The 26,051-nt window shown below is 42.1% G+C and overlaps 2 protein-coding genes across 4 annotated transcripts; one reads left to right on the forward strand and one right to left on the reverse strand.

Moving 5' to 3' along the window:
- The first annotated feature begins 530 nt into the window (after positions 1 to 530).
- mbd5 (methyl-CpG binding domain protein 5) lies at positions 531 to 25,646 on the forward strand. 3 transcript variants are annotated; one of them, XM_077513093.1, is made up of 10 exons: positions 531 to 1,237; positions 11,124 to 11,661; positions 13,109 to 13,211; positions 13,630 to 13,801; positions 13,980 to 16,313; positions 20,284 to 20,471; positions 20,550 to 21,653; positions 23,019 to 23,092; positions 23,172 to 23,247; positions 23,328 to 25,646. In XM_077513093.1, the coding sequence occupies exons 2-10, from the start codon at positions 11,552 to 11,554 to the stop codon at positions 23,388 to 23,390; spliced, it is 4,224 nt and encodes a 1,407-aa protein (XP_077369219.1). In that variant the 5' UTR covers positions 531 to 1,237; positions 11,124 to 11,551; the 3' UTR covers positions 23,391 to 25,646. The 3 variants fall into 3 exon arrangements, with proteins under 3 accessions (XP_077369219.1, XP_077369221.1, XP_077369220.1); XM_077513095.1 differs by lacking the exon at positions 531 to 1,237 and adding an exon at positions 8,579 to 8,684; XM_077513094.1 differs by lacking the exon at positions 531 to 1,237 and adding an exon at positions 8,644 to 8,779.
- On the reverse strand, positions 1,341 to 6,699 carry orc4 (origin recognition complex, subunit 4). Its single transcript, XM_077513099.1, has 14 exons — positions 6,538 to 6,699; positions 6,250 to 6,318; positions 6,069 to 6,145; positions 5,911 to 6,001; positions 5,761 to 5,836; positions 5,598 to 5,683; positions 4,041 to 4,089; positions 3,813 to 3,964; positions 3,553 to 3,726; positions 3,383 to 3,469; positions 2,052 to 2,160; positions 1,873 to 1,968; positions 1,734 to 1,801; positions 1,341 to 1,611 (listed from the first exon to the last, which is right to left on the reverse strand). Exons 2-14 carry the CDS (start codon positions 6,304 to 6,306, stop codon positions 1,429 to 1,431), a joined length of 1,305 nt encoding a protein of 434 aa, XP_077369225.1. The 5' UTR covers positions 6,307 to 6,318; positions 6,538 to 6,699; the 3' UTR covers positions 1,341 to 1,428.
- Positions 25,647 to 26,051: the final 405 nt, after the last annotated feature.

Genomic DNA, 26,051 nt, shown 5'->3' on the forward strand with positions numbered 1-26,051 from the left:
GACCTCATTACCAAGACTGTGATGGTTTGGTTGCCAGGTCAGAAGTTCCTAGGAAAAAGAAAAGGAAAAAAAAGAAGCAAAAACACTACAAGTTTGACCCCACTACTCCTGAGGTTCTCTGAAATGCAGCGCTGATCAAAGATTTGCAGCCTCTCATGGGGAGATCACACAAAAGGTTCCTATTTCCTCCCAGAAAGCTACATGGGATCTTTTTTTCTTTTGGTTTACTTGTCATCGTAGATAGATACAAGATGAAATATGTGTGTATTTTCATGTCGTTGACAAAAGAGATGAAAGCCATCAGCAACTTTGGACTCATCATAGAAAAGACTAAACTGATCTATGATCAGCGCTGTAACTTTGATGTGAGCCGTTGGAGGTTTTTAATCAGTTGAAGTGATCCATGTGATGTAAATAAATGTTTCTAGATTGTGAAATTTGATGTTTGGCCTTTCTTGCATGCACACATGTTCAAAATGTGAAACTTGACAGTTTTCTGCAGAGCCAGAAATACATACTGTATAGCTAAGATGGCACCAAAACACATTAGCTACACTGGCACAATCTAATGAGGTCACTTTTTTTTTTTTTTTTTCCTTTTGAATCTTACTTTACAAAACTGCTTTTTTGTTTTGTTTACAGATAGATTCGAGATTGATTTGATTATTATGAAGGTAGTTTGCTGTGGTCTGAAACTGCACTGTATTATGCTGAGGATTGCCAGATTATTAAAAATGGCCCTCAGCATGATGCAGTTCAAAAAGTTGAACTATAATATGGTTCATTACAAAATTGGAGGGCAATTTATGTACGTATTAGGACGTAGTACCTTTTTTATGTGGTTTGTGCTGCTAGTACAGGTACATAAAAATACACATTTGTTGTTGTAGCAAGGTGGGTTCAAGGATATTTTTGTCGCTGCGTCTTCCAAGTGGATCACCTTAACAATTGCTTCTCGATCCTGTCAATCAATCTGCGTAACGACATCTGGCGTGCTTGTTACTAGCTGCGCGTGCGCACTTCGAATGTTTGTAGTATGTAGTTAGCTTCGTGTAGTGAGCTTCGGATTCGGCCATTCGTCGTTGTAGCTCCACCGAGCTGACCGCGTACTTTGAAAATAGCTGAGAGCCGCAAGTGACATCCGTACGAAGCGAGGCCAGCTGCACAGACTGATGAAGATGAGCTCGGACGTTAGCGACATTTGAAAGGCGTTTCCCCCAGACGAGCAAGAGAGCTGGTAGGATGGTCTTCCGCATGCGCAGTTTTTTTTAAACGTGACAGATGCCACTTTTCGAGAACACCATTGAATCCACCTTTCATCAAAAATCTCTCTGACAGTATAAAAATAAAAGAAGTAGTTTTATTATTTTAGAAAGGAATTAGTACAATAAAACACCATATTCTCTCCACATGGTCGCAATGTGAATCCTAACCGAACGCAGACGTGCCCCACTGTTTGATATCTGTGGGGCATTGTGGGTACTTCTGCAGGGCTTCTATGATCTGACTGTTGTCCAGTGTAAGTCTCATCAACCGGAATTCGTGCTGAGTTTTGGCTGAAGAGCTGTCAACAGGTCGGATCATCTCCAGCTGCTGCAGGTGCTCGAAGGCCTTTGGATAGCAAGAAACTCAACTCAACTTGATTTATAAAGCGCTTTAAGAACAGGTGTTTCTGTATACAAGCTGCTGACAAAGTTACCGGGTGAAAGAAGATGTTGAATGTTTGCACACACCTTCATGACAACAGGCTGCTCGAAGTTGTACATTGAGTTGGACTTTCTCTGCAGAAACTTCTTAAACTCTGAAATTAAAAATGGGTCAACAAAAGAGAAGCAGAGTGATCATGCTCATTGATATGTTAATCACACGTACCATTGTGAACCATCTGGAAGTTGAAGGGTTCTCCTTCGTAGACGTCATTGAGGTGTTTCATGGCGATGACCAGGCAAAGCTCTAGGATGGAAAGACCTGAAGGAAAGCAGGTTATGCAGCAGCCTAAGTGAACATAAGCGTTCTACTACATACATGAATGACAATATTGTATATTTTACCATGAAGCATATTGGACTTGGCATCACTGAAGCAAAGTCTGCTGGCTTCCAGCACGTCAGCAGGCTTGATGGTCGGATTTACGGTAGAGATGCGACTTAAACACAACATCTGGAAGGAAGAAATGTGATCCAACTTCGAGATATTTGTTCAAATCTAATCATCCCTGCCAAAGATGTAAATATTTCATAAGTATGGGTCCACCCCACCCCTGGGCAGGGTTATTATAGTTCTGGAATTTTCATTTTAGTTAGTTTTGATTTCATTTTGAGTTTTGTTTAGTTTTAATTAGCTTTAAGGGTGGTTCTGTTCATTTTTACTAGTTTTAGTTATTTAATAAATGCTTAGTTTGTGTTTAGTTTTAGTTTCAGTATTAATTCTTTTTATGTTCATTACTTGTGCGCAATATTTAATAAACTATGGTAAAATTAAAAATTAAGTCATTTCTTACCTAGTGTCGCATTTCGACTGAGTTAAAACAAAAAGCAGGCGAGCTGAGCCATTGAGCCACGCAAAATTGTCACCGAGGAGCGACCTCATCTGAAGGTACTTTTCTATTGGCTGCTGCTAGATGACGTCACTTCTGTGTGACACTTTCAAACGTCGTTATTCCGGTTAATAATATAAGAATAAATCTACTTAAAATCACATTTAAAATAATCCCCAAAACGAAGGACATTTTCGCTACAATTATAGTTTTCGTTTGTAAAAAGCATTTTCGTTTTGATTTTATTTCAATAACGAAATTGTTTTTTTTTTTATTTTAGTTTGAGTTTTTTTTGTTACTTTTCGTTAACTAAAATAACCTTGCACCTGGGACATGGCAAATCCAAATTTGACGTTCAGGCGATAGTACAGGTACAGTGGTGCCAGGATGCTTCTTGAATTCATTCACTGTCAACCATTTTAGAAAATGTCAACATTTTCAATACCCACATATTAGGTTCAATAATTATATATAACCCGAATCTACCAAATGACAGAATAGACTCCCTCCTTTTGGCCTTGTCTCATTCTTCTATAATCAACAATAAAAAAAAAAGTGTAGGTTGCACAAAATGCGGCCAATATTCCCATGAACTCTCAAACTGTGTTTACTTCATATAAAATGGGGCAATGATGTCACCTACTGGTGGTTGTGCATCAGTACAGTTGTTTCCAAGTTTGAAATTTACAGTGGAGCATAATCAGATTCTCCCCCATCTAGCCCCGTTCAAAAAAATATAATTGACAAGCATAAATGTCAAAGGCAGGGAATGAGTTAATAGTCACCATTCACTTATTAATTTTAGAGAAACAAATGTCAATGTTAAATGAGTGATAATTCCCTCACCAGCAGCATGTGCAAAGAGCGGAAGTCTTTACTGAAGTTATAATGTCGCCGTAAAGTCTCCTCCACTGATTTGTCTTCACAAACACTCTGGAGACAAAACACGAGCATAAATGGTTACAAGATTTTTGCTGACTTTTTTTTCCACCGAGCCGCCGTCTTGTTTGCCTTACCTGCACGCTGCTGTTCCACTCCTGAGCGAACCTCCTGTCGGGAAAGTCGTCGGGCAGGCTGAGCTGGGATCCGACACGCTCAATGTACTGAGTGAAGCTGACGTTGTTCAGCAGGTGGATCTGACGATGGGAAAACCGCGATTTCACCCGCTTCTCCAGCAACTCCAGGACATCCTGGGAACCAGCAGAAGGGCCGTGAACTCCACTGTTTTTACATAAACACTGAAGTCTCCAAATCAATCGACTGGAGGACGACTCACCAGCCTGCAGGTGAGCCCGACCACGGCGACCGGCGCCTGGGCCGACTGAGACACATCCAACAAGTTGTAGAGCAGAGTTTGGTTTTTGTGGTGAGCAAACAAGTCAAACTCATCCAGGACAAACAAGACTGGTCGCGTGGTGCTGCGGTCGCCTATGGACAAACTCGTGTCAAGCCAACAACAAGGGAAAACGACACCACGGATTTACGAACACCAGCTGCGAGATACCTTTCTTCAGCGCCTCCAGCAGGAAGACCAAGTTCTCTGCAAAGCTCCCCTGAAACCAATCAGATTCAAATCAGCAATCATGGAACAGTTCACATTCAGATGATTGGAACTTTTTTGCATTAACAAGGTATGTGGATGTTTAATAATTTTCTTTTTTGTACCAAAAAATAAACGATTGTCCTACTGCAGAGTGCACAAGCTGCACTCCAAGTTTTTGCCAACATAAAGAAATAAATATATATTATTATGAATTCTGTTTGGTCCAAAATGAGCTTGCATAATGAACGTGTTTCTATTTTTAATTGGTCTTAATATTTTTAAATGCTTAAATATTTTCTTGTTTTGTACCAAAAAATAATCATTGGAATAATTGTGATTAGTTTTTTCCATAATCGATCATCCCTAACCCATTTCATAATGTTCACAAACAATAGCCAGCACTTCCAAAGGGACAGAATGGAACTAAAACACCATCACTGGGTTTGTGGAAGGTATTTTCTCACAATCCCTCAATAATCATGTTAAATAATGATTTATTGATTGATTGAATTATTTTTTATTTTATTATCTGTTCTTATTGCTTCTGGACATGTAATTTCCCAGAGGGAGCCATCCCAAAGGGATCAATAAAGTCAAGTCTAAGTCTTTAAATACATCTGAATTTACACCATTTTCTCTGTACATTTGAATGTGAGTTATGAGTTATAACCTGAAATGTTTTTGTAAAGAGAACAGAGATTTGAACATTTTTAGTTAGGTGTGTACTCACATTTGTTGCAAGCACCATCACAGGACAATAGCGGTTGTGTTTTGAGTAGTGCTGTCAAACGATTACAATTTTTAATCTGATTAATCACACTTTTTAAATTTAATTAATCACGATTAATCAGCGAAATTACTTGCATATTCGCATAATATAAAATAAATATAAAATACCGTAATATTTTGACTAACGCATTTCATCATCTGAATGTCATTTGTAAACATTGATTAAATGCATGTACGCAATCGCATGCATGCGTGTATTGCTCAAAACGTAACAGCATCATATCAATTGGGTGCAATTTAGCAATTATTAATTAATTAAACGCAAATTGCTTTTGTTTTATCTAAAGTCCCGTCGTGGTGTTTTTTTAAAGCTAAATTTACCACCGAGCACACCAACTGGAGTCACCCCGCTCATTTTGGAACAACAGGCGTAGGAAATGCTGGGCATTGACCTCATCACTGACCTGCGCGGCCTTCAATGTAACCATCCGCGGTTACGTTCAAGGCTCAAGTGCGCTCGAAAAAAAATAGTGCGATTAATATGCGTTAATGTGTGATTGTGACATTTTTCTGCGATTAATTAATCTATTAACACTTTAACTTTGACAGCCCTAGTTTTGAGTTACTTTAAGATACACTATAATAAATTATTTATGTAAATGCAGGTGGTGTACTGTGTTCACTTTTGAAAGAAACTTTAGTATTCTCACGTCTTAAAAAAATAAAAATAAATAAACAAGTTAAACCCATAGAAATTATCTTAACAATATTACATGTGTAAACACTCACAAACACTTTGTCTCCAACAACGTTTTCCAGGTTGAGTTGTCGTGTTATTTCTTTCAGGGCTATTCGGTCGTCAGTCTGCAAGAGCCCTGCACATACGACCAAAAGATGTGATTAACTGAACTGGAGCAAGGAAGAGTATAATGGGAGGAGTCAGGCGACATACCATTGAGATGGACCTGGAGGAGGTTCTTCTGTACTTCCTTTTCCTGCAGCAGGTCTCTTAACACGCACTTGAGGAGCTGGAGGCAAAAGAACACTAGTGGATGTGACTGTAGCATACTGAGATGAGAGAAGCGCATTTATGTGATCTCACCGCAGTTTTGCCTGATCCTCTGGGACCCACGATGAGCACAGAGTTACTTTCTCCGTGGATCGCAGTGCGTTGGAGCAACCCCAGCAAGTGTCTGAAATGAAAACGTGAATTATGGCAGATGTGACACTCCAGACAGAGAGGTCGTTTAATAACCTTACTTGTGTTGGGCCTCTGATGCCTCAAGCCTGCTCGGGAGCTGATCGTGGCAAAGTCGCTCCCTCAGATACTTCTGAAGCTGTCATTAAAAACATGCATTGATCCGCAGTAAACCCGAACAACATCAGTGCCTATCACTCTTGCTACAAATGAGGAACCAAACTCCGAAGAAAGTCGACAAACCTGTGTGATACATTCTCCGATTGGCTTTGGAGTATCTTTGGCCTTTCGTTTACTCATGATCACGTGACTCTGGAACGAAGGCGACAAGGGGAAACCATTTAGTAGACAAAAGAGGGCATGCAATTTGAGAATAATGAGAGATAAAATTACATATTCAAGAACACGTATTTGGATAATCTACTAAAATTGTGCACGTGCATATAAACGTATTTTTTAGATTGCAACCACGTTTATCCTTTCTAAATCAACTCCTCCATATTTACACGTCACACGTTCGCGTTGTTTTACCTCATATCCTCTAATCACTCGAGATTGTGAATCCAAAATTAACCCCAAATATATATATATATATATATATACATATATATATATGACAAAAAAAAGTGACTCAATCTCGCCGTCTGAACCTTCGCGGGAAACTAAAAAAAAAAAAAGACACGTCCATGTACTTCCGGCTTTTTACTGCAGTTCCGATGTCGTCACTGATTGGTTGTGAATCGTACCTCTGAAACCTCCATTCCTCTCAGAAATGTAACAGAAAATAAATGAAAATTGTGCCATATGTGTTTTTAAAAACAGAAATTCTCAGGATTACCGCAAGATAATTGTGAATTTTGTTTGCCATTTGGCGGATTTCATGAGGTCCACGTGTAGTTCTCCTTAATGTCCATAGGAGGGCGCTGTGAGTAAACACTGACACTTTGCATTAGAAAGGAGTAAGAAGAAACCAACACTACTTGTAGTTCTTCATCATGTCCACACGATGGCAGAAACTAACCCAACTGAAATAAAATAGAATATCCATCCTTCCAGCCATGATCTGAAAAGCTTATAGAATATTTTTTTAAATTTGAATAGTGCATTTATTGTGTTCTTGTCGAGAGGAAAACTGAATTGTCAGAATTTGTGACAAACACAATATTCAAAATTAGACACCATCAAAGACAACACATTAAAAATCACAATATCGTCCAGCATTTAACAGATCCCAATGAAAATTTTACATCAATGTGGGCAGAAGACAGGCAGATATTAACGGTGTTGGGCGTAATAATAATAATAATAATAATAATAATAATAATAATAATAATAATAATAATAATAATAATAAAAAAAATTTAAGCCCAATTTCCACTTCAATGGTCAAACAACTAGTACTGTAATGACCGTGAATATGTAATAACATATTAATATCATCTTTATAATACCAAATAACATCAATAATAATAATAGTTTTGTTCCGATACCGTTTTTTGCCTCCCGATACCGATTCCGATACCCAGCTTTGCCGATGCTGACACTATACCGATATCTAAGTTTGTTTTGTTTTTTTCAACATGAAAAAGATGCCCTGCCATTGGTTTAGAGCATTCAAGGGCCAATAGGATATCTTTGATCGGCATGCAGTGAACATGTCACATATGTCGTGCACGAACAAGACAAGATGCTGCATCACGCATCCGGTGTAATCCCAGGGTTAGCCTTGGAATTAATGGTATCGGCATGTTACTTGTTAGTAGTCACCGATACCAATACCACTGTTTTAATGCAGTATCGGGGCCTCTCTCTCTCTCTCTCTCTCTCTCTCTCTCTCTCTCTCTCTCTCTCTCTCTCTCTCTCTCTCTCTCTCTCTCTCTTTATATATATATATATATATATATATATATATATATATATATATATATATATATATGTTTGTAAATGACATTCAGATCATAAAATATTACGGTAATTTGTATTTATTTTATATTACGCAAGTAAATTAGCTGATTAATCGTGATTAATCAAAATTAAAAAGTGTGATTAATTAATTACAAATTTTAATAAAAGGCAACAAAAGATTTTGGTTTTGGTCGAATTTGAATCCAGCTTGGCGCATTTGACTCAGAGTTCAGTGTCACGGTGTTATAAGTTTAAACAGCGGTTATGAAGTTGGACATTATGCTTTGATTTGTTTTCCTTCCCTGCGATTGGCTGGCAACCAGTCCAGGGTGTCCCCTGCCTACTGCCCAGAGCCAGCTGAGATAGGCGCCAGCACCCCCTGCGACCCTTGTGAGGAATAAGCGGTCAAGAAAATGGATGGATGGATGTTTTCCTTCCACCTCTGTGCCTGTGTCACTGTCATATATTATTAATTATTATACATTTGTCCCAGTTACTAAACAACACGCACGAGATATTATTATTATTATTATTATTATTATTATTATTATTATTATTATTATTATTATTATTATTATTATTATTATTATTATGGGTAAAGTTGTTTGTTATATATTTTTTTCAGATAGCTAGAAGATAGCGTGTTGGGGCTTTTGGGGGAGCATCACCTCTCCCTATGTGCTGGCTGTCGCCAGCACGCATGCGCAATCGGGCTCTCCATCATTTCCAATCTCCCAGTGTAGAGAACCAGCAGAGGCAGATATAACTAATGGGTAGGTTTCCCTTTCTCACCCCTTAAGATCAGAAACAGCCCTCGGTTGGACTATTCGCTGTTCTATCGCCAATGTGCATTCACTCTGGTACTCGGGTAAGAACGAAATGTTACGTGTAGATTTGACGAGGGCAAAAACGTTGTAGATTAAAGCGTCTCTTGTGTGTCTGCAGACGCCAAGGCTTTGCACGGCTAGCTAATCGGAGCTAGTCGGGCCTAGCCGTGGCCTTGCGTTGGCCCCTTGGCTCGAAAGCCGTCGCGGGCCAGGCTACGCTTCACGTCGACATTTTGACGTCGGAATATGACACACGCGTCTCCACGCTCCGCCCCGGAGACGGCTCGCTTAACGTAAAGCGTTGTGGACATTGCCCAGTTTGGTAGCTGTGCGTTTTCGTTTCAAATAGCTATCGCTGGCTAACGGTGGCTAGACAGCTGACGCTTGGCATGCTAACCCCCCAGCTAGCTGAGTAGTGACCACTGCATCAGAGACGAGCCTGCTCATGTTTTGTTGACACCGTCACTCTTTCCTCCGGGTGGTGTGTTAATTGATTGTTGTACCCCGAGACAGTTTATAGACTCAAACTCTGGATGTGATGTTAATGGCAGCACCTGACTGGCTAATGCTAAATTGCTAACTGGGAACCTTTTGGCTCCGGTTGTTGCTTAACGAAATACATTTTGGCGTCGTTCACCTGCAGTTGATTCGTGAAGCTACAACTTTCGTGTTTCCAGTCAAATGGTAGTTACTCTGGGCTCGCTTTGTAGCAGCTTCAGTACGGTTTCTAAACTAAGCTTTGGGCTGTGATGCTCGTCTCATCACCTGGCTTGCTCAGAGGACTTGTCAGTATAATGAGCATCTCTGACAACATTAACTACACCCATGTGTTACTGTGCTTAACCTGGTCAACAGATGCCCCACATGGCAAGAAATGATGACATTTCTAAGGGCACATGGCTAACAGGGGTTAAACAAAATCAAATTCTTTATAAGGCTGCAACTATTGAATATTTCACTAACCGCCTACTGAGAATCCCATCAAGAAATTGAACAGATCATAGAATGTATTTTTGCTTGGTGAAAGAACAATTATGAATACACAAGGGAGAATAACAAATTTCACTTAATAATGAATGACCAATTGGTTTATTTGATCACAAACTGCTTTTATTTAGTTGCCTTCAAACCATGATTCATGGCTGTGACTATCATGTTTAAAATGCTATTTGCTAGCTCAGCTGCTTGCACAGGCCCACACAATGATGTTTATACATAAATTTGCCCATCCGAGACTGGAATGATTTGCTGAAAAAGTTGAGAAGTAATTTGTTTCTTTGCATTACTGTGACTAAATGACATAATACAGTAGGTTCATAGTTGTGCGTTTAAAATCTTAGCTCAGCTGACTAGGAATACAGATATTCTTAATAAATGGAAGATTTTGCTGCGTGCAACTGCAAGCTATAGTTAAGACACCTACTGTGTATTGCATCACATTAGGCAGATATTTGGTTGATATTTGGTTTCTCCGCTCTTTGTTGTTCCACCACACAATATTGTCTGTGAGAAGTGACCAGCTACTAACTGCTCAGTTAACTTTATCATGTTTTTATTTTCATCTTCTTCACTCCAATGAATATAAATCCTGTATGAAGTCACATTATAGTCATGGGCATACTTGTCATCATCTAAATAAATATACTAGCCATAAATTCGACAGTCGTCAAATTTAACAGAACGTTAAACATTACTAGATTTGTGTTCTGTAAATTTTACCTGGTCTCGAGTCTTTGCGCCATTCAGGGTGTCTTTGCCGATGATGTTGCAACATTGTGTGACCCATGAGCATTACTGTACAATTAAATAAATGGTTTCCTGAGGCAGAGAAAATTTCTCCATCTTTTTTTTTTTTTTTTTTGTATTCAAAGTACTCTAATCGCCCCTATTTTTTAGTCCCCGGTCGCATCCCTGGGCCCAGCTATTGGGTGCTATAATATTCCAATTATTAAGAGTACAGTTCAGAGTGTTGTTGAATTGAGTGTATTTTCTCTGACATGAACGATAACAAAACCATTTTTTGATTGCATTTTCTTTATTGAAAGTTCTAAATAAGGTTTTGAACATAGTGGTGCTTCCTCTGATGAACAGCTACCACGGTTACCGCCACATTTCATACCACCACAATGCGCGCACCCCCCCCCCCCCCCCCCCTTCTTCTTTCGATATACTGCTGGCTTTGCTGCCAGCCAGCCGCTCCAGTTATGAGTCAGCAGCACCAGTGGTTGCAGGGATGCGCTGCCATTCACAGACTCAATCAGCTCGGTATAGCAGGCAGAAAACATGAATGCAGATTGTTTGCTTTCCCCCGTAAGAGATCATAATGATTAAAAATATTACATGTTCATGTTATGTAATTGTTGTACTCTTGTTTAACCCATACAGGAACTGTGGGAATGCCACAACCCAGCTGCCTCTGGGAAGCATCATGTTGAACTCACCCTGCTTGTTCATCTGACACAAAGGACAAATGGTACCAACAAGTTAATTAAGGTGGAGGTGTGCGTGTGTGAGGGGCTGTGTAGGGCACACCCTTTCCTGATCATCTTCCTGAGTGGGATGGCTCTGAATGACAAAAGTCAGTAATGGAGGTCTGTGTGGCAATCAACACTGCAATCATGAAGCAGCTAAAAGGGTAGGGTCGCCCTACCCGACCGTTGACACCCCCCACCACCACCCCAGCCCACCTTCAGAGTCCTGCACTGTAGCCACCCTGCTGACTGTTGGAAGACAAACATGGCGTGCATTGCAGAGACTGTGGTGGATGTCTGACAGAAGTACCTCTGAGGTGTGAGCGCAAATCCAGTTGAGCAATGAATGGCGGAAAGGACTGTGAGGCGGGTGATGAGAGGCAGGCCGCCCCTGTCCAAGTCCCTATTGGCTGGCAGCGCAAGAGGGAGCATGGCGGCATCCTGTATGTCAGGTAGGAACAGCAATTTAAAGGGAAATTTGCTGTATATAATGAAACATGAATCAAACATGTTTGATGGAATATCATGACTAGGTAAGTCATCATTTATTTTAAGACTGCCACATTACAATGGCGTGGAATCGTAAATAACACTTCACTACTGGTCACTCATTGGTTTGATTTGACATCATCGTGACCTTGCTAAGCTTTCACAATATAGACCACCATGTCATAATGTTTGTAATCAATACATGTCAGGATTCTACCTTCCTGGTGATGAAAAATGATTGACTGCCACTGACGTAAACTGGGGGAAAAAAATGTGCGTTTGGGTAGTACCATCGGATATACCACTAATTTTTGTAGGTATTTATTGTTCCTTATCCTTTAACACAACTAAAATAAATGAGGCGGAACCTGTGGGGGAGTCGGATAAAGGTAGTCTCTTCTAAAGGGATAACCTGGGAGCCAAAACGCCATCATTGGGCTTGTGGAAGTCATTTTCTGTCAGTTATGTGTAAAATGTTTGTGTAGGTTCAGGTTGTCTGACTACTTGAGCAAAACATAATGACTAGGCTGCATGCTAATGTCAGCTGTATAACATGCTATCCGTGTCACCGTCAAAAGAGCACCTCTGTGCTATTAATTCCAGCAACTAAAGTCAGTTAATTAGCCAGTCCTTCAATAATCATCTCAGCTATGTCTGAATTTACACCATGAAGAATCATGAAAATAAAAAATATGGTAACTGTCATGACCTGACCTGGAACTAAGTTAGGTAAGCAAAATTTGTATTGGTTAATGCAGTCTGGTCAGTATATTTTAAAATGTATTGTTATTTGTGTGAGATTATTAAAAAAAAATACAAAAAGGAATTTGTACTAATAAGGACCTCCTACAATGAATATTACACTCAATTTCAATAAATAACTGAATCCACTATTGCTGTTGTTGGTTGGGGAGGTTATTCAGAATTTAAAGATTGCACAAGTTTTGACCACATTTGAAACCAGTTCTAATCAGCTGGTACGTGGACTGATGGGTAGGGTTGTGTCGCAGGCCTCATTTCTTCTTGAACACACACCGTGTTCTCATCACAATGAGCTAAACAGTTGGCCAGTGTTAAGTTTATTTTTAGTGTTGGAAAGAATCCCGTCTACGTCTTTGACCATGGCCTGAAACTGTCACTGTGTGCATGCACACATTCGCTCGTGTTTTTTTACATTGCTGATGAAAGGTTTAAAAAAAAAAAAAAAAAAAAAAATTGAGTTGAAGCATCTCGTTATTCCATTCGAATGCACAAAGCTGAATATGCAGTGTAACACAACAAATATAAATACGAATAACTCGTTCTTTTTGTGCTTCCCAAGTAAAAAAAAAAATGCATCGCTTTCTGAACCAACATATTGAATGGTGTGTTCTGAACAGGACCTGTATGTTTTTGTTTTCCTGTGTGCAGTCCCAACGGCTCGGTGCTCTCCAGTTTGGATCAGGTGAAGAACTACCTTCTAACAGATGGAACCTGCAAATGTGGTCTGGAATGCCCACTTATCCTCCACAAGGTAGTTCATTGCAACGTCTTGTTTGGCATTGAGTTAGAAACATGAAAATCACTCAAATGCATCCATCATATGAAAGCTAAATGTGTCTTGACATCCTGTGGGTGGTGTTACAAACGCCAAAATGCATGTTCTGATAATTTTTTGGTGCTTAAATTTTAAAAGCTAGGAATCTAATATACACAGTAATCCAACCCATTTCCAACTTTGCTAAATCAATCCCTGTTGTATCAACCTGTCATGGAAGGCAATAACCTAAAAAAAATTATTTCGTAATTTGTCTACCGCATATTAAACACATAAACATCAAGCACCATAATTTAAATCCTCATTAAAAATAAATGGTTAATAAATGGTTATAAAAATGGTTAAATAAATGTTTGATTGATTTGATCCACAAGTCACCATTCTTATTCCTCAGGTGTTCAACTTCGACCCAGGGGCGATGGTCAAGCAGAGGACAGCGGAGGATGTGAAATCAGACGAGGACGTCACCAAACTTTGTATTCACAAGAGGAAACTTCTGGCTGTGGCTACGCTGCACAAGAGCATGGAGAGTCACCCTCCTCTCACTCTAACAAGTCCTGTTGGAGGTACATCTTGTACTTTTGAAATATAGAATGTTTATTCTGAGAGAAGACACACAACGCTATTTTTGGCGGTCTTTTTGTAATTGAAAAGTGACAACTGATACCAATTCGTCACTTTGTCTATTTTGTGTTAAAATGTCGACATTAAATGAAATTGTTTTGTATTTTGTTTGGCTTCAAGGTACGCCTTCTGTGGTTGTTTCACATTCCGCAAGTCATCGAGCAATAAGGACGAAACCCCGCGATGGCCTCCCCAACGCTGCCGGCCCAGATTGCAAGAATCCTTACAAGATGGTGATGGCAGCTGGCCACCAGCAGCAGATGTTTCCACCTCAGGAGATCGGTGGAGGCCAGCAGCCCGAGCTCTGCGCTGGGTACTGCAGGCCACAGAGGTTGCCCAGCAATGATCCAGGCCCCAAATCCCCTTACCGGGTTGGGTATGGAGGCATGCTGAGCCCGCCCGTTTCCAGCACTAAGCATTGTGGAGATGGATCGCAGTCACCCTGTACAGACACCCTGGCTAGCCCAGAGGGCTTTCAAAGAACCAATCCTTGTGCATTTACAGGTGCTGGCAGTCCCAGCTCAGCTTCCATCCACGGAAACTCCAGAATGCCTCTTTCGCCGCCTCGCTTGATGCTCCATGGCTCCCCCGTGAGCCAAGCAGCCTGTGCCATGACAGGAAGGACTAGCACACCGCTCTCACCCACCGCCACTGCCAAAAGCCCCGTCATGAACAATATGCCACGTGGAAACTTCCCCTATGGTATGGACATGCCCGGTGCAGCCTTCCACCATAAAGCACAGCCGCCTGTGCATCCCGTACCACCACCGCCTCCTGCCGTGCCACCCTCATGTGTCCTGCAAAAAAGGCAGTTAACGTCTGAAAAAGACCCCTTGGGTATCCTGGACCCCATCCCCAGCAAGCCTATTAGCCAGCCCCCAGCCAACACCCCAAACTTCCAGTCTAACATCCACACTCAGGTATCAATGATGAATGTAAACATCCCCCCTCCTGCCATTGTCCCCTTGCCAAGTAACTTACCTTTGCCCACGGTAAAGCCTGGGCCCTTGGGCCACAGTGGCCAAGTTCAAAGGACTCAACAGAGCGGTCCAGCTTCCTGCATGTCACCATCCCCGGTCACTTCCCCCGTTCACATGGCGGGATCCGCCCTTGGACGAGTGGAAGCGTCACCCCATCGCTCTCGGTCTTCTTCGACCTCTTCGGACCACGGGAGCTTTGCAATGCCATCGGGGCATCAGGTTCCATGTGGCCCCATGAAGGTCCCGCCTCGGTCCCCTAGATCGGCTATGGGCTCACCCAGGCCAGCTATGCCCTCCAGCCCCTCCACCAACAAAAACGACTCAATCCACCAGTACAGAGATCCCCAGCTGCTTGCGTCATTCGGCACCCTTCAGCACAACACCATGTACTCGCCCACCTCATCCTCTTCCTCTTTGCCCACACCTAGCGCTTCCCAGAAGGGTCAGGCAGGATTGCTGAGGATGCCTCTAAACCAGATTCTCAACCAACAGAATGCTGCCTCCTTCCCAGCCAGCAGTCTCCTGTCAGCAGCAGCCAAAGCACAGCTAGCACATCAAAACAAACACAGCACTACCGGCGGGGCTGCTGCTGGTATCGCAGGTGGCGGAGGAAACGGAGGGGGCAGCGGGCACCCTGGCTCAATGAGCGGCCATCCCGGAATGGAAGGACACAGCACTTTAAACCCTATGCTCCCGCCAAACTTCACCATGCTGCTCAACTGCCCTGAGGGTCAGAGCGGTCGGGCGGCTTTGCGAGACAAGCTGATGGCTCAACAGAGAGACCCCATACGCAAACGAAAGCAATCGTCAGGGAGCACATCTGTCAACCACGAAGTCAGCAGCAGCAACAACAACATGGTCTATAATGTGCTGAACAAACCTAGCATGGGAGGACCACAAATGGCAGCTGCCAGTGCAGAGCAGATGCGAAAGGTCAGTCGTCTTGGAAACCTCCCACCAAACGCGTCTATGGCCCAACTCCTCCAGTCCATGAGCAGCCAGAGTTCCCACAACATTGGCAGCAACAGCCACCACCCTGCCCTCAGCCCAGGACCTTCTCCTCAAGGGGTTACTCAGCTCCACTACAATGACTCCACATCTAAGGTCCCTGGTGGGCCCCAACAGAACCTCATGAGCCAACAGAGGCTTAGGGTCCAAGTCGATGGCATGCAACACTGTCCGAACATGGACACTGCAGGAGGTCACTTGGTCTCGCGGCCAGGTCAGTTCCCTGACATGATGGCCCAGATGAAGGCCTCTACGTTGAATAACTGTGGGCCTATGGGTTCCGCTAGTGGACTAGTAGGCCCCGATGGCATGCCACTCGGACGCCCACACACTAATCCCCAACCATTATCCCATTCTGGGCCTCACCCCTCACAGCACAACCTCCACCATCATAGTGTAGGTCAGACTAACATGGTGGTCATGCCGGGTGGAGACAGAAGCTGTACGAAGAGCATATCTGACGCAGGTGAGAAGGAACAATCAGAACCATTAATATTTTAAACGTTATCTTCATCACAACACAGCTGTGTTTGTCTTGGCATGGTTACATAATAACATTTGAAGTGCCTCTGCATCACCAAGAACAGTCAAAACCTGATGAGTGTAGATTTAAATTCTCTCATTGTCCCACAAGTCCACTCCTATTTTCATGGTAATCATCTAGCGGTGTGGATGTGTTTCTAGATTTGTGAGCCAAGTCAAACCAAAAGATTTAGCTGTGTCATTCAGACTCCACCAGTAATTCTTAGCTAATGAGTAGGCCCTACATCGCTGAGGGCTAATTGTCAGTCAGTCAGTGTTTCTCTTTGTTGTGATATGTGTTCTTGTTGACCAGCAGTCATGCACTGGTGTAAAATGGAAATCAGACCTGCATCATCCTTTAAGTAAAATGGCCCAGTTTGACCACACTAGAACTTGTCCTAGCTGGTCGTTAGTAACGATAGACTATGAATAGGGAGCAGAGTGAAGCCTTTGATAAAGGTTTAGGCATATATGTGTGATTGAATGATGTAGTGTGCAGCGACTTGAGCATGTGCTTATGTGCATTGATTGAATTTTTAAATTTGTTTTGACACAGTACTGCAGGAAGAATTGTTTTTTTTTTTTTTCTGTCCACTGCAGAACTAGATAAGTTCATGCAATCATTGTGCATCTGCTTGTCCTTGTATGGTTTATATTGAAGGTGGTATATCTGAGGTCTGCTGGCAGCCACCTATTCTCAATTTTTCAGTCAAGTAGTTGAAATTCAAGTGGTTCTTTGGGGTTCAGGATATAGTGTAGTTTGTTACATCGTGTGGCGTGGAATGTTAAAGTCTTGAGAAAAGTGAAACACTTTCAACATTATATTTATATTTACCACATTTTATACATTGAAGGTGGAATTTGTTTAATTTATTCTTAACTAATATTTAAATTGGAAGTCAACCCAAGTGTTTACTTTAAAATAATATTTTCTGTGCAGCTCCACTAGGCTAAACCCTGTATTCTGATTAATAGGTGAGCTAAGCAGCAAAATTGACGCGTTTTTATCCATCACGTGGGGGCGGCCATTTTGCCACTTGCTGTCGACTTAAAATGACGTCACGTCACAGTTGCTCGGGTAACGAGCCGTGATTGGTTATTACCTGAGGCTGATCCCTGAGCGACTGTGATGTCATTTTATGTCTACAACAAGTGACAAAATGGCCGCCCCCTGTGCTGGATTAAAAACGGGGTGGATTTGGCTGCTTAATTTGTATTCCACAAATGCCAAATTAATCAGAATGCCATGTTTAGACTACTGGGGGCACATACAACATATTAGTGTAAAGTTTTGTTTGTTTATTTACCTGCATGATAGCAACCTCCCCAAATAAGATATTAAAAAAAACAGCATCAGACAAAAAAAAAATATATATACATATATATGTTTTATTTATGGGCTGTGGTAACGTGGAATTAACTTTTTTTTTTTTTTTTTTTAAACCAACTACGGTAGTAGATGTAATATCTCTTGCAGCCATTTGAGGTGACTTGTGATGCCACTGTCTGAAACTAGCTTTGTAGCATTTAGCCTCTATAGCATCTGTGTTCTACTCCAAATGTCTGGGGGTTTACAATGAACGTTATAAACCCCCAGCCACAGACACCCTGCCACCTAGCTGACCAGCCAACATCCCCCAGCAGGCTAAAATCACACTGCCTAACCCCCCCCCCCCCCCCCCCCCCACACACACACACACACACACACACACACACCAAAAAAAAAAAAAAAAAAAACACAATCCACCCAGCAAACTCCCCCAACAAGCTTCTTGGCAGCGGACAGCACCACCAATCATCACTCGGTTCCCATGGCAACATCCCCCGGCAACAGCCGTCACTATATCATAGCAGTAGTGGAGGAAGGGGGAAGGGGGTCGGCCATGTCGTTGCTCTTAGTGTCGGGAAGGAAGAAAAGAGGAGGGGAAAAAAATTAACACACACAGCTGCCCTTCAGCTACGCAGTATCATACCAGCTGCTCTCGCCGCCACACACACACACACACACACACACACAGGCTTGTCCGGCTTTGTCTGCGTAACACTGCTGCTCCGTTGGGTTCATTTATATATGCGTAATGCCTCCCACCCCCCACCCCCACTCCTCCCTCTTTGCTTGCTCGCACCACCATTTACTTTTCTTGAAATAATTGAAAAATGGTTGGTTTACTTTATTCGGAAAACAAATACACACACGGTACAGAAAGCACAAAAATGTACATATCTTTGCCCACAAAGTTACCGGTAAATGCACACCATAATGTTAACATCAAAGAGTTTGTGTTCTGCGCACATTTTCTCATGGGCCGTATGTCACAAAATTACATCCAGTGGACTGAAAATACCCCCATCTCATATTAACTTTGCAGTTCACACTCCACCAGCTAATTTTCAGGGTTTTATTTAGCGGTTTCATTACGGTCACATAACCAGCTTTTAAAAATAGTGCTTAAATTTATATCCATCAATATTGTTGTTCTCTGACAAAGACGAAACAAGATGATCAACCAGAGTATTTATTGTATTCATGAGTAAAAATTGAACACAGGAACCTTTCTGTGTTCGTTTTTCATATAATTCAAACGGCTCTCCAGCGGAAATTTGCACACATATGCAGAATCTATTTGGGAATGCCAGTCATTAACTCTATGCAAAGATTTGGCTCAAGTTATCTAGAAACGTAAACATTGCTTGTGTCTCTCTGGAACTTTGTGAATACTTGGAAGTCTAACATCAATTGAAAATAAGCAGTTAACACAATAATACACAAATTTTCTTTGGGGATTATTTTTAAAATAAATGTATTCTGATCTTTTTTATGCTTTCTATTACAAAGAAAAATTGATAGTTGAATATTATTGCCATTAGTTCACTGACTGACTTGCTGATACAGGAGCAAGTAGTTTGCAAAACTGTCTGTGCTGAAGACTGGCTGTTGATCTGATAGTCCAGGGTGTTTTTTTGTTTGCCACTTGATTGTGCTCATACAACACTGAGGGGCCTATTCACTAAAGGTTTGCGTCGCTAACCGGCAAAAATAGCGCCTAATTCACTAAACACGTGCAGATGGGAAAATCCGTCACTAAGTGCTTTGCCGAACAGATTGCGTCACGGTGCGCCGGTGTTATTTTTGTGTATGTAAATTAGGTAATTTGCATACATTTGACGCAAAATATGCCCACCCCAATGCAAATGAGACTCATTGATATGCAGCGTCTAATTCACTAACGCCAGCGAAAATCGCCAGACCGCGTTTGTGTGACGCAAATAACGTTTTTGTAAAGCATGTATTAACTGCTCCAACCTCAATCATGACAGCAGTGCATAATGTCATCTTTCTCGCAACTTTTACTATAACAACCATGTTCTTGGCGCAAATCCTTTTCCATGTGTGGTAAATCAGGTGCAAATTTGCTCCAAGCTGTCAGTTTTGTGGGCGTGTTTGCGCCGGTATATGATTAGAGCAATATCCTTAGTGAATAGGTGGGTAACTGGGCGCAGACTGCGGGTGCATTTGTGGTGCAATATTTCGCGCTATTACCGGACGCAGCTCATTCTTAGTGAATATGCCCCTGAATTACTTAGTGGAGGAATTTTATTTCCAGTGCATAAGCAGACTGTTTTATATCGAGAGAGCTTTGTCTGTAACATGCAGGTTGAAAAAAAAAAAACCACCCAGATAAAGTTGAGCTGTATGTTTTGTCTTGAGTGTTGATATATCCAACAGTTGGGGGTGTAAATTCATCTTTTCTCAATCCTGCAAAGTCTTACAAAATATCACAGTTGTGCATGTACAGTGTAATGTAGATTAATCATTGTAGTTCTTACCATTTATGCTTTAATCTTTTCAGACTACTGACATAATTGCTTTCTCTTGCCCTTCCTTTCCATGTCTGACATTTGGTACATCGTAGGAAACCCCTCTTCCCTCGGCCTGCAGCCTCACATCAACACTGGCAGAGGACGGATGTACACGCAGCAGGTCATGCAGCAGAGTGGAGATTCCCTTCCAGCCTACCAGGGTCAACAGCACTTCTCTGACAACCCACATTACACAGACGGCAGCAATGCTAACATGGTTTGCCTCTACCAGAATTACCAGGTGGGATGATTGGATTGCATTTCAGGTCTTCACCACCTCTGGAAGATGTCATGCTAAAGGTTGTTTTGTGATTTACAGCAGGGGGTGATGCCACACTCACAGTTCAGTGAGGGGCAGCCACACCAGGGCGAAGGCTTGCGAGCTGGAACCCCCGGCTCCAGGGGGCCAGAGTCTGTGGATGCCATCTACAGGGCTGTGGTGGATGCCGCCAGTAAGGGGATGCAAGTAACCATCACCACCACAGTAAGTGGGACCACACAGGCAAGCCCCATGCCTGCCCTCAGCGCCATGAGTGCCTTCACTGCCTCCATCGGGGAGCCCGTCAACCTCCCCCAGGCGGTCAGTGCGGTTGTGCACGGGGAAGGGGAGGTTTTACCACAGCAAGCCAGAACCAGGCAGTTGCGGCCAGTCGGCGGTCAAAAGAATGTGGATCCAGGGAAGAGCACTCCAGATGGCCCAGAGGCCAATGACTACTTCCGGTCCCCTGGCCGTGGAACTCCCAGGGGACAGTGGGACGGGGAAGTTCATCACGGCGGCGGCGGCTTTGACACACATAGCAACAGCGGCGTCTGGTCTGGTGAAGAATTCCTGGAGTGTTCCACCCAAGTTAGGAGTAGTCCCTGCATGGAGCGACCCCCTGCCCCACCCTGCTCCACCAACGGCTCCAATGACCACAGTGTGACCTTGGCTCATGGCAAGACCTTTCTTGACGATAGCTACCACTTCAACAACTGCAGCCGGACGCCCGCTAACTACAAAGAGCGTCTGGAGCAGACTGTGGAACGTTGTGCTCACATTAACGGTACCAACCCGCTCTTCAGCAGCCGGGGTTACGGAGAAGTTCTTGGCCCCCCGCGGCAGGAACTAACGGCTGACGACCAGTCTCCCAGCTCGTCCACAAGCCTCGAAGGACCTCTAGTCAGCGCCAAAGATTACGGGCACTACAACGGCCACTTCAACGGGATGGCGCCCAGCCCCTCGGACACCAAGAGTCTGAGCAGCGAGGAAGACCTGCGGCAGCCGGACTCGCCTTCCTCGGAGCTGCTTCACTACCGGTCAAGGACCTTCAACATGGGAGAGCTGGTCTGGGGCCAGCTGAAGGGCTTCCCTCCCTGGCCAGCCAAGCTGGCGGGGGATGAACAGGTGCACAGTGCTGCCATGCAACTGCGAGATCAGGCCAAGGTGAGACAACTGCACAGCAGCATAGTGACTCCTGCTTGTCTTTAACGCATTCAATCCCAAAAACGTGTACGGTTTTTAGTACTTTGTCCTTCCCTCCCAAAAACGTTCTTCCAGGTTTTTTGTTTTTTGTTTTTTTGCCTACATACTGAATGCTTTGATGCACGTCCTGACATGAAGAGGTAAAGAAATGGTGGTTGTTAAAAAACAAAACAAAAAAAACAAAAAAACGGCCAGCAGATGCCAACAGAGTATAAAAGATCAGCCAAGGCCATGTTGCAACAAGCTCGTTGTCAGTTTTCACCAGGAATGTGATTATTGATGAAACTTAGCTATATTCCAATGCTAATTGCTGCAAAACAAAATCTTGTACTTTTTTTCTAATGAAAGAAGAGACAATGTTTTCTTTTGGTAGGGTCCATGGTTTTGTAGCAATAGAACACAATATTCTGTCGGTCTTGCGCAATCAGTCAAAATCCAGTAAAACAGCCAGGAGCAAAGGGGGTTACCTCAGCGAAAATGGCTGGGAGTGAATGAAGCTTTATTTGTGCTACTCAACCACATATTTCAGACATATGAAGAACACGAGGTTACTCACATGTACTAAACAGCCAGTGCATGTCAAATATTTCTACAGCGCCTTCAATGTTGCTGTTAGCCTCTTGGTAGAATTTTGTCTTTTGTCTTTCTTTTCATTTATTTTATTTATGTATTTATTTATTATTATTATTACTATTATTATTAATGTAAGAGCGATATTGTCCTTGTTTTTCTTTCTCTTTATGACCGTCTTAACTGTCTTCCATGGTAATATTTAATGCCAGGAAATTCTCTTGTACCCTTCTCTTGTCTGATGCCTTTGACCAATGAAATCCACCTGAGGTGTGGCTGCAAAAATGCCACGAAAAGCCCACTAGAAATTCTGAACTTTATGTTTGGCTTAATCCAAGGCTCATTAAATAGTGGCAGGTGTTCCGGCTCCCAGTTCAAAATGAATTTGAATGTGATTGGTAATTCTGAATCCGAATTCTGACCATATTCTAGTCAAAAGGGTATGCACAATTTTGTAACCACATTGTTTGTATTTTGCTTTTTTTTCCAATTGTGTTTTACAATGGGGGTTTTTGTCACAAATTTATCTTGGTGTCATTTTCTAATCTGAACACGGGTGTGCAGACTTTATGTGCACGGCATGTTTTATATTCTGCTCAGTTCACTGATGTATTTCAGATAATGTAAATAATGTGGATGGGAATCATTTATTTGAAATGACTCGTATTACCCTTGAAGTTGATGTGAAGTATCCCAGGAACAAATCTGTAGGACAAAAAAGAAACAAAACTGACGTTTCTTCTTGTGTCCACCCAGGTTGAGCCAGAGAAGCTGAAGACATTAACACACGACTTGGAGGCACTTGACCGAGCTGCCAAAAGAGGCTTGAAGTAAGCAGCATTGTCGTAATTTTTTGCAATGAAATGGGAACACGTTCCACTCTGTCGTTCATAAATGTTCTCTTCACAGGCCGGGAAAACTGAATAATCACTTGGAAGCTGCTATCCACGAGGCCATGAGCGAGCTGGACAAAATGTCGGGCACGGTGAGTCCAAGTTTTTGTTTTTTTTAGGAGGTCCCGTGTTGGGCCACCCCACGTCACATTCTTCCTGTCCCTGCCACCAGATCCCGTCAAGAGACCGACAGGTGAAGATGCCCAAGCCCAAGAGGAGGAAGATCTCCAGATAGCAATGAATGTGTCGTCGTCGTCTGAGCTGTCCCAGGTGCTACACACTGACGCTGCGTGTTCCCTCGCTGTTCCGTGACGTCATCATAGACTTGACTTGCTGACTTTTTGTGGTGCTGGAACGTCCAATCACCATTTTTACTGTCGTAAAATGAGAGAAATGGAAAGAACCGTCAAAAAAGGTTGCAATTTGCCTACAGCTTACTGAAGTAACTATTTTTTTCTAGTATAAGATATTAAAAAGACAAAAAAAAAAACAAGCTTATGAGCATTACCTTACATATTTAAGACAAATAGACAGTCCAAATATTTCTGATACATTTTCATGATGTAAATAGGTAATCCTGAAATGTCATATTATTAAGAAATGTATGTAAATATTGTAAGATGTAATGTACAAGCGTACCTAATGCACATTTTATCTTTTGTTGTACAAAAACAAAGCAGAAGTGTACCAATGTCTTGGTTTCTATTCAGGCGTGCGTTTGCAGCGGAGCGCACGTGCGCAAGAAACACAAAAAACGGCTTTTATATGACAAGCACTACGACCGTTGCTTTGAGTTTGTTTTTGTACACCGGCCATGGACAAAGTTCCGTTACTTCATACCTGCAAGTGTTCATGAGGGGGAAAAAACAAAAACAAAAAAACAAACAGAATGAACTTTACCAGCAGAAAGTGTTCAGCCTTTCCGCAAGCGCAAATGTTGCTAAATCACCACAAAGCAGAATCATCATCATCATTGGCATTGTGACCTTTTTGCATTTCAAGACTTGAACATTTGGGGAATTCTTTACCTTGTTGCATTTTTTTTTTCAACTACAATTTTTTTTTTTTTTTTATGTGGTTGTTCAAATTATTGTCATTGGAATGTCATATTGTTTATCCTTACGTTAACAATGATCTAAATTAACACTAGTCGAGGGGTGGGACATTCTCACATTTTGGGGCCTTGTTTTTAGTTTTCTTTAGTTTGCTTGTTGTAAATTATTCCTGTACAGTTCTTCATATTTATTTTTTAAGCTTTACAAATATCCTAGATGGCAATAACACTACCAAGAGTTAAAAACTCAAGCCTTATATGTGTATATGTATGTTTTGTTTTTAACATAAAGACTAGAATCATGTATTCATTCATGCGGTCCCGTTTTATTTAAGAAGTGAGCTTAACAGAAGACACTTTGTCAACAAGGCTACTTGTTTTTTTGTTCCATAATGTTTTATTTATGAAAATGCGTCTGTGAGAAAGGAGGATGATGCTGTCTATGTTGGTAATAAATGTCGTTTTACACTACTTCCAGCTCCAAGTAGCCGTCATGCATGGCTTGTTCAGTCACATTACGGCTAACAAGCTGAACTCTCCACACTATGAAATGAGTGCAATAAACCAATGAGAGGAGATCAAAACTTTCCTCTTACAAAAAGTCTTGCTACTTAAGATGCTCGCAGAGAGTCATCGATCCTTTTCAAGGATGTCATTTTGCTGGTACTGCCTCCGTGTCAAACCTCTGAAAAGAACAACACTCCTTGACCTTTCCTGTCCAAATAGTGTCCACACCAAAAAGCAAAGTTGTTGATGTTCCTTCTTGAACAAAAAGTGCAGAGGAGCCCCGAGGTCCAACTGATTCGCTGCAAAACAAACGCACGCACACTTTGTAGAACCGTACCATCCTGTGCAACTTGAAGACGTTTGCAGCCATGTGGCTAAATCCAAACATGGCCACACCTACCAGTGGATGTCTTCATTGTCCACTTTAAGCGTTATCGATGTCGAGGAAATCATCCAGCTGTTTTTGGTGAACACAAAACTCTTTGGGTAAAGTTCATTCTGTCTCCCGTGTGTGTTGACATGCAGGAGCCTTCCTTACGTGTGCTCCAGTTCAGTTGCCCAGTGTGGAGGTGTGTGTGTGTGTTTGTCCTTTTTGGTTTGAATCATCCTCTTCCAACCTCTCATTGTCAGTATTTGATTTTTCAACCTGTGAGTATATATTGCCTCACTAATATATACTTAACAGATGAGATTTGTGTGAAGTATGATGTGCACTTGATTGCTCCTGGTTTTTTTTCTGCATTTATGTGGCCTAGATTTTCAGTTTAGTTTGTCAGAGTCCATTATTTTGATATTGTTTGGACTTTTTTAACGGTTTGATGTACGCAGCATTTTTGTAAATATTGAGACACATTACAGATCATGCAGTGATGTAACATTTGAAATGATGTTGCACAGATGTCTTAAGATATTAAAAACTGGTCACTCTTACTTGAACAACCTGCCTGTTTTCTCTGTATCGTTTTTGGTGGTTGACTTTCAATAATGTCTTACAGTATTGAAATGTAAGATGTGAAACGTGTGGAATTGGGGGACGTTTCTGCTGCTACCTTTCAAGCGCGATGGAGAATAGATGAAGGTGTGCAAATGCAATATGTAGAGTACAAGCTAGCATCTGTTTTTCTGTTTTTGTATTCTGCCCTCTTGTGTCCGAATAGTGCAATGACTGAGGATATGAACAAGTATGTCAAGTAGCCTACTACGCCTTTGACTAATACAAGTACATGACTAAGCTGTATATGAAACACGTCAAGTCACAAAAGCGGTACAAGATGTATCCTCCGGAGTTTATGAACTCACAAATACCGCGAGAATTAATTTGCGAGAGCAAGGTTA

Source organism: Festucalex cinctus, chromosome 2, assembly GCF_051991245.1.
Source record: "Festucalex cinctus isolate MCC-2025b chromosome 2, RoL_Fcin_1.0, whole genome shotgun sequence".
Classification (NCBI taxonomy): domain Eukaryota; kingdom Metazoa; phylum Chordata; class Actinopteri; order Syngnathiformes; family Syngnathidae; genus Festucalex; species Festucalex cinctus.

Coding starts and splice junctions, on each gene's coding strand:
- mbd5 (XM_077513093.1), top strand. CDS start 11,552: ATGAATGGCGGAAAGGACTGTGAGGCGGGTGATGAGAGGCAGGCCGCC. Junction 16,314..20,283: donor GAAGAGCATATCTGACGCAG/GTGAGAAGGAAC, acceptor GGTACATCGTAG/GAAACCCCTCTTCCCTCGGC. Junction 23,248..23,327: donor TGGACAAAATGTCGGGCACG/GTGAGTCCAAGT, acceptor CCCTGCCACCAG/ATCCCGTCAAGAGACCGACA.
- orc4 (XM_077513099.1), bottom strand. CDS start 6,306: ATGAGTAAACGAAAGGCCAAAGATACTCCAAAGCCAATCGGAGAATGT. Junction 3,470..3,552: donor AGTGGAACAGCAGCGTGCAG/GTAAGGCAAACA, acceptor TTTTGTCTCCAG/AGTGTTTGTGAAGACAAATC. Junction 1,969..2,051: donor CAAGTCCAATATGCTTCATG/GTAAAATATACA, acceptor GCTTTCCTTCAG/GTCTTTCCATCCTAGAGCTT.